Consider the following 8158-nt stretch of genomic DNA (forward strand, 5'->3'; position numbering starts at 1 on the left):
CTCTAATACTCTGTGGAAGGAATCTCTTAGCTGATCTGATTATAGTGACTATTCAGGGTTATGATCTGATATTGGGAATGGATTGGCTGACCGTGCATCAGACACATATTGACTGCCTCCGGAGAGTTATTCAGTTTGCAGATGCGGCATAGAAGTTTGAGTTTCTGGGGGACAGAGCATGGAATCCTTTTCCAATCATATCAGCGTTCCGGGCCAGCCGAATGATTCGGAAGGGAGATGAGGCGTTTCTCGTGGTAGTGACAGCTACCAAGGAGTCTGAGGTGAGGTTAGATGAGACGTCTGTGGTTCGAGGATTGATGAGTTATTTGATCAGTTGCAGAGTGCACAGTGGTTCTCGAAGATAGATTTGCGCTCGGGATACCATCAGATTTGTGTGAAGGTCGGGGATGTGCAGAAGACAGCTTTTCGTACACGATATGGACATTTTGAGTTCGTCGTTATGCCTTTTGGACTGACGAACGCTCCTGCAGTATTTATGCAGTTGATGAACCGTGTATTCATGGATTACCTCGACGAGTTTGTCATCATCTTCATTGATGACATATTGATCTACTCACCGGATCGACGCAGCCATGAGCAACACTTGCGTATGGTATTGCAGCGCTTGAGGGAGCAGAAGTTGTATGCGAAGTTTAGCAAGTGTGCTTTCTGGTTGCAGAAAGTTGGATTTCTGTGCCATGTGATTTCGTCTCAGGGTGTACAAGTGGATCCGGCAAAGATTGAGGCTGTGATGGAGTGGAAGACGCCTACCAATGCCACGGAGATCCGCAGTTTCTTGGGACTGGCAGGGTACTACAGGAGATTTGTCGAGGGTTTCGCCAAGTTGGCAAAACCAATGACCAAGTTGACAGGGAAGAATGTGTGGTCTGATTGGACACCGGAGTGTGAAGCGAGCTTCGCAGAGCTCAAGAGACGACTCACGACCGCACCCATACTGGCATTACCATGGCCAGGTATTCTCTTTGAGGTTTATACCGATGCGTCGAGACAAGGCTTGGGTTGCGTATTGATGCAGGAAGGACATGTGATTGCATACGCATCCCGACAGCTGAGGAAACATGAGGAGAATTATCCGACGCACGATTTGGAGCTGGCAGTAGTGGTACATGCGTTGAAGGTTGACCCGAAGGATTGGACCGAAATGAGCGAGAAAAACGGGCGGAAAATTGGTCAGACTGTCCGGTCTGGGAAGCAGACCGTCCGGTCTGCCTAGCCGGACCGTCCGGTCTGAGGTCGCTGCATCGAATTCTCACGCGCCACCACCTCCTGCTTCACCATGCAGCCGCCTCTCCCACCTTTGGCCACCTCCTGCTTCCTCTGGGACGCGAGGATTTGCGGCCTAAGCCCACCCATTTCTCCTGTGTTCGATCTCTCACTTCGCTCTCTCACTCCCCCACAAACTCTTTCAAATTTCTGAATCTTCAATCCTCGATTGAAGCTTCTATTTCAGTCGAAATCAAACAAGGAACGCATAAATCAACCCTACAGAACATCCCCAACGAAACCCCAAGCTCGAATTTGAGCTAAGTGAGTGTTTCGGATTATGCCCGAAAATGATAATCAAATTAAAAATGAAGATTTGCGTGGATTGAGTGCAAATTGCATGAAATTGATTGTAGATTTGAGTTCCTGATGTTACTAGGATCATTTTGGGTATAGCGTGTTGAATTTGGTGCGAAAATGCGAAACTCAAAAATCCCTGGTTCGCCTAGACCGACCGGTCTAGGTCGGGATCGTCCGGTCTAGGGTCGCAGGCTCGCGAGGAAGAAGACGACCTCAGACCGTCCGATCTAGGTCTCCAGACCGTCCGGTCCAGGGCCCTCAGTCCGTCTGGTCTGGGTTTCTCGGAACGCTCGTTCCGGACCCTGCAGACCGCCCGGTCCAGGCGGGCAGACCGTCCGGTCCAGACCCCTGTTTCCATCAATCGACCCCTGTACCCAATCAATCTTGACCATTCTTTATCCGTATTTCATGAAACTCAAATGAAACCGACCTACGGTAAGCAAAACCTTCGGAACGAGATGAATTGGTAATCCGAGATGGTCGGAACCCAATTTGATCGGATCGGAGGGTAAAAGAATAGAATGAATGTAATGGAAACGAGATATCCAAAATGACAAGTAAGGCGTATGTATATACGATTAAAGTATAATGATATATGAGTGCATGTGATTGGGGAACCGGGTAGTTGGCATGACGTGAGACTTTATTCCGGAGGGCCGGGATAAGGTTGAGCGTGTGATTGTAGCGGGTTGATGAAATATCCCGATGATTGCATTGGCTGAGATCTCCTCTTTATGATCTCTGACCCGGGTCGGGTTTCATATTGAGGAGGCATGATTGTGATTAGTTGCCCACGGGCAGAGCTTGGAGCCGATGATACACGTGATAGTCTTGAGCGATTCGGCTATCACGGGGTTGAGAAAATCCTACTGTTACACTGTAACCGCGCCAACGTTCCACTAGCTATGGAGCGGGTTCAGGATTGAGTGATTCTCCCGGCAGAGACTGGCAATACATTTACCCGTGACTCGGGATTGAGCGATTCTCTCGACGAGGTTATGCGAAGGAACTCAGAAAGATCTGAGCTCAGGTCCAATGAGTTTTTCCGTGGCGGACGGCCGGCGAGAGGTTATCAGTTGTGTACTGGCTTCGCTCGACATAGTCGGTGGTGGTCTGGAGTAGGCACCTGGCGCTCTGGCATCGAGAGGTGACATCGATACCAGAGAGGATGATTGATGTGATATGTTTTACGAAGTGGGGCACGGAGTTGATATGTTTCATTATTCCGGCGATGGCCAAGGAGAGCGGGGGATGTCCGTTGCACATGGAGCGTCCTTACCCACATGTGTGATGCACACGTGGAGATGATTTGACGGGATTGATGATACTGAGAGACCCGATGGGTCGAGTTATGACTCGTGTACATATGTCCTGGACTGGTGAGACCAGATCCTTGCGGTATCCTATGTGTGCGATGCACATAGAGCGATGGGTCGAGCTTTGACTGGTATATTTGTCCTGATCTGGTGTCACCAGATCCTTGCGGTATCTGTATCCTATGTGTGCGATGCACATAGAGATGATTTGACGGTTATGTCCGATGACTCGTCATTCGGACTGAGTGTGTATGATAGTGATTACCTGTACCATTGAGTGAACCGTGTTTGATGGCATGTAGCGTGTATATATGTATACACCTACATTTACCGTGTGTATAATATTGGTTGTGTTTGGCCATTTGCAATTTGAGTATGATCTTCGGGTCTAACCTGAAGTACTCACTAAGCATGTAGCTTATGGATGTTGTTATGCAACGTTTCAGGCTCGGAGCGGTTTTGGCAGCAGCAGGACGAGGGTACTGGTGACGCATGAGGAGTTCTCTGGATCATGTACTTTTCTTTCTTTGGACTTATGTTGGTTTGTACGGACGGTGACTAGACTTTGTGTTATATCGGATTCATCGTCTTTATGTTGGCGTGTATACTACCGTACGTGGGTTTGTTAAACATATATTTGTTTTCCGCTGCGTGTGTAATAAAGTAAAATGTTTTAAATTCCCGCTATTTTATTATATGGTTTGAGCGTCCATGTGGCACAACTCGTGAGCGGAATACGGGTTACGGGTGTCACAATACATATTAGTTTATTTTCTCTGCGGTGAGTATTTTTCATATTCCAATATTGGGTTAATCATAACTTTAAAGTGAATAAGAATTGAAATGTTCTAATGCTCTACTTGACCATCATGTATGATGTCAAAGAGCCAAATTGGATAGCTAATAATATCATTACCATTTTGCATTACTAGACAAGAAATATCTTCAATCGTTTGTATCATAAACTCGGATTTCATTGAGTTCTAAAAACTCTTTTTTGGTCACTAAAAAATATCATTCATGTCCGTATAACGTAAATCAAAGATTTTATATATATATATATATATATATATATAAAGATGAATACCAAATTCATTAAGTATACGTAATACATAAAAGATGAATGTCAAATTCATTAAATATACATGACATATAAAAGATGTATACAGAAGATTGATAATTTAATGTTACGATGATGAAAGGATGGAGATAAGAGATCAAAAGGGTAGAGAATGCGAGAGGAGAGACAAGTATCGGGACCTCGAGGCTGCTCTTCATATTTCCCGGCAGCCGCCACCGCGTCGGTCGTCTCCGTCGGCGGCGTCTGCGGCGGAGAAGGAGAAGGAGCGACTCGTCTCTCTCGACGTCTTTCGTGGGGTTACAGTTGCGGTGGGTGAAACTTTCTCGTTGGGTTTCTTACATTACACCCTCTTTGAATTTCTTGCCATAATTTTGTTTCGTTTTTTGAAAAAAAATTCAAACTTTTTTAAGTTTCAGATTCCAGGAAACAAAAAAATTTGATCTTTATTTACAGAGAGTGGAAAAAAGATTCAAACTTTATTACAGCTCGGTGTCTACTTTAGATTTTTATGTGCTGGGTTTGATCAAGCCTTGTTGTAGCAATGGAGGGTTTGACAAGTGAATACCCAATGTAGCAGTAGCCATATTTAGATGAAGAACAGTCTTTTTCCATGATCTGAGTTGTGTTTTTTTGTGATTGTGAATGATGCAGTTGATGATACTTGTGGATGATGTTGGAGGGATTTTTCCATCTATCAATCATTCGCCTTGGAATGGCGTAACCCTAGCAGATTTCGTCATGCCCTTTTTCCTCTTTATCGTCGGTGTTGCTCTCGCCTTTGCTTATAAGGTATGCTTGTTCTTAGCACCATGGTTTCAGCATCAAGTTCTTGTTTCATGTTCTTATAAAGTTATAGTTCTTTGAAGGATTTATCTGAATTGTTTCATGGTGTGAAATTACTTAGTAATCTATCGAGATTGACTCATCGCATCAAATCTCTTTCCTTTGCAGAACTTGTCATGCAGGTATTCGGCAACAAGGAAAGCGGTTCTTCGGTCACTGAAGCTCTTTTCAATGTTTATTTGATAAAATAAAAAGTTCAATGTCTTTTTGTCAAAATTTGAAAGTTGTGTTTTTTTTTGGATTTTTCTATTTTAAATGAATCTATAATATAAAAAATCACTCCAAATAATTATTATTATTTCTTTACAAAAACAATTGTTATTGTTATCTAACATTCTCACCATATTAATATGAACTAAGTTTTTTTAAAAGACAAAAACTTAAAATCATTTTCTTAATAAAAATTAAAAAAAAAAACATTCCACACCATATACATATAATACTAAATATATCTAACAAACAACAAAACATATAATACAAAATTCATATTAGATTAACAACAATACATAATATCTTTTTTTTCCAACTGTTTTTTTGTAATGTTTGAATTTTTTTAATAATATACAATAAATTAAAAGAATAAATTTATATTGAAATATGAGGTGATTATTCATATAAATTTATGATTATTATCAGTGTTAATATAACACAAACAAATCCTAGATTATTTAATAGATTTATATATAAACTAATATCATTATTATGCTACTAATATAATAGTGTTTATAATTTTTAATTTATTCGCTTTTACTTATATATATATATAATAATTGAATACTATAATTTTAATTTTACATTATATATATATAATAATTTTTATAATAAAACAAGAAATAACCCGCACATCGCGCGGTTCTCACCTAGTTAATATTAATGAAATCTTATCCTTTTTAAAAAATTTAAAGTTCAAACTTCTTCTTAAATAACTAATTCCCTAAAAACTCAGGCCTAAAACACCTAGAGAAAAGGTACAAATGGTTAGTTGTTTCTTAATTATAAAAGAAAATTCCATAAAAATTCTCAAATTCTTAAACATATATCACAAAAAAAAATCCTCAATTAAAAATTTGCCACATAAATTTTAAAATGTTAAATTTGCTTCCAAATTAATATCCACAAAAACGGTGTTAGTTTACCGTTTGGGAATCCAACGTGGCATTCAAAATTTTGCCACATCAATGACACGTAAATTTATGTGCCAAATTTTTATTTGGGTGGTACAATTTAGATTTTTTTTTTGAAATTTTCCATAAAAAAAAAATTTCCTTATATTTTATTTTCATGTTAGACAAACAATCGGAATGCCATATATGATATTAGCATTATAATTTATTTGACCGTATTGAGAAATATGAAAGGCATAAAAGGCATCAACTATTTACTCACACCAACAACATCTTGCACTTCAGATTTATCACAGACAATATTTCACTAATTACTCATCTATTGATTTAAAACCCAAAAACCATCAACTATATAACTTGTTTTAAAATAATATTTTACCTTCAATTTATTATAAAAACTATCAATTATTAATTTTTATTAAAAAAATTTCTACTATATAAATTATTCAAAAATATTATGCTTGAAGTTTGTTATAGACGTCTATAAAATTTTAAGAAAAAAATCATCAAATATCTAACTTACTAAAAAAACAAGCTGCGTCCATTATTTTTCACCTTCTCCAAAAACTTATATTTTACATGTAAAAATTAATCAATTTATACAATATTATATGTAAAATACTATATTTTTTACACTAGAAAATATATGTTATCTCTTATATACTTAATTTATATATAAATTACATACTATATAATATTTTAATTACTAAATTTTTTATAAAAATAAAATTGATCAACATCTCAAATATTAATATATAACAAAATTTTAAATATAATATTTACAATCTATGAAATATATTTAAACTAAAGTATAACATTGTAACAAATTTACATAAATATTATTTTTTTATTATGATTTTTATAATTGTATAATTATATAGGTTTTTTCAAAATCATAAATTTATAATGTGTTTTTTGAATAATTTAGACAATTGATGATTGTTTTTATTAAAACTAATGATTGATGGTTTATTGTAATAAATTTAAAGTGAAAGATTTTTTAAAACAAGTTATATGATTATAATTTTTTAAAAAACTAATAGTTGATGATTTTTATAATTAATTTTTAAATAGATTTTTTTTTACAAATAAAATAATTTTTTTTTGTAAAAGAGTCTAATCTCGAGATGGAGAGCCAATCATTTGATTTGGAATATACACTCTCTTTCGGCAAAGTTTGAACATGAGACGGAAGATATGTTTTGCATCGGTTAAATTATTCAAATTTGAATTCAAATAAAAATACTTGATTGTTTTTTTTTGGGGTTTGTTGCAAGGTTTTATAGTATCAAACATTCATTACATTATATTATCTAAATAGAAGTTTTTATATGATCTAAGTAGGTATGACGGTTTGCGAGATATTCTATATAATAGTGTCCATATCGCAATATTCCATATATTGTTGTATTCAAATCTAGAATAGCCATAACATATGCAACGAAAAATGAATTTTCATTAAATGTTATGATCAACCGATTTAGTTAACTACAGTATGCTTCAATTAAATATGCGAAGACTTGAAGGGGAATCAATTAATTGCGCCCTCAGTAATTTAATGTTAAACAGTGGTAATTAGTTATTGGTCTCCAGTAATTAATTGAATAATTTAATAAAATAAATACATCAAACAATAAAATTGCAGTTTCTCTTTCAACACCGTTTTATATATATATATATTTCCCCTGTGCCGTCTCCTACCGTTCTTGAACGAGTCCGAGTCCAACTCGCTTCCTTTCTCCTCCATCTCTCTCTTTCTCTGTGATGAGATTTCTCTGCGATTCGTAGAAGATCGGTTTCAAGCTCGATGATCAATCAGTGGGCACACATAACCCTAGCGGTTGTCTCCGTGGCCGTCCTCACCGCGCTCCTCGTCCTCCTCCTCCGCCGGTGGTGCTGTCTCCGGCGAACGGATCGCTCCTCTTCCGCCGCCATCAACGAGACGAACTTGAACCGGAGCGATAGTTTTAAGGCGAGAATCGCCAAACTCCACCAGCTCAACTCCTCCGACGTCAAGCGCAGAGGAGACACCAACAACTTTCGCATCCTCCGCGGCGGTGGCGGCGGCGGCGGCGTAGGTTTCCCGGCGAAGCCTGGTCTGTTCAGTTGGACGGATCATCCATCTCTGGTGACCGAAGCCGTGGAGTACGGGTGGTCGCGGTTCGGTTTCGCGGTCCACGCGCCGCCGCCGCAGCAGCTAGCCTCCGGGG

The 8158-nt window shown here is 38.2% G+C and overlaps 3 protein-coding genes across 3 annotated transcripts in view; all 3 read left to right on the top strand.

Moving 5' to 3' along the window:
- The first annotated feature begins 610 nt into the window (after nucleotides 1-610).
- LOC109116118 (uncharacterized mitochondrial protein AtMg00860-like) lies at nucleotides 611-1234 on the top strand. The gene has a single exon (XM_019200948.1). It carries the CDS (start codon nucleotides 611-613, stop codon nucleotides 1232-1234), a length of 624 nt encoding a protein of 207 aa, XP_019056493.1.
- Nucleotides 1235-4092: 2858 nt separating this feature from the next.
- On the top strand, nucleotides 4093-5007 carry LOC104801581. The gene is made up of 3 exons (XM_010524889.2): nucleotides 4093-4289; nucleotides 4633-4770; nucleotides 4933-5007. The coding sequence occupies exons 1-3, from the start codon at nucleotides 4104-4106 to the stop codon at nucleotides 5005-5007; spliced, it is 399 nt and encodes a 132-aa protein (XP_010523191.1). The 5' UTR covers nucleotides 4093-4103.
- Nucleotides 5008-7641: 2634 nt separating this feature from the next.
- Nucleotides 7642-8158, top strand: part of LOC104801428 — a 2827-nt gene continuing 2310 nt past the window's right edge. The window contains exon 1 of the mRNA XM_010524698.2: nucleotides 7642-8138. Coding sequence (XP_010523000.1) covers nucleotides 7756-8138 — 383 coding nt within the window. The 5' untranslated portion in view covers nucleotides 7642-7755. The remainder of the gene's footprint in view (nucleotides 8139-8158) is intronic.

This window comes from Tarenaya hassleriana, unplaced genomic scaffold (genome assembly GCF_000463585.1).
Source record: "Tarenaya hassleriana unplaced genomic scaffold, ASM46358v1 Cleome7, whole genome shotgun sequence".
Classification (NCBI taxonomy): Eukaryota; Viridiplantae; Streptophyta; class Magnoliopsida; order Brassicales; family Cleomaceae; genus Tarenaya; species Tarenaya hassleriana.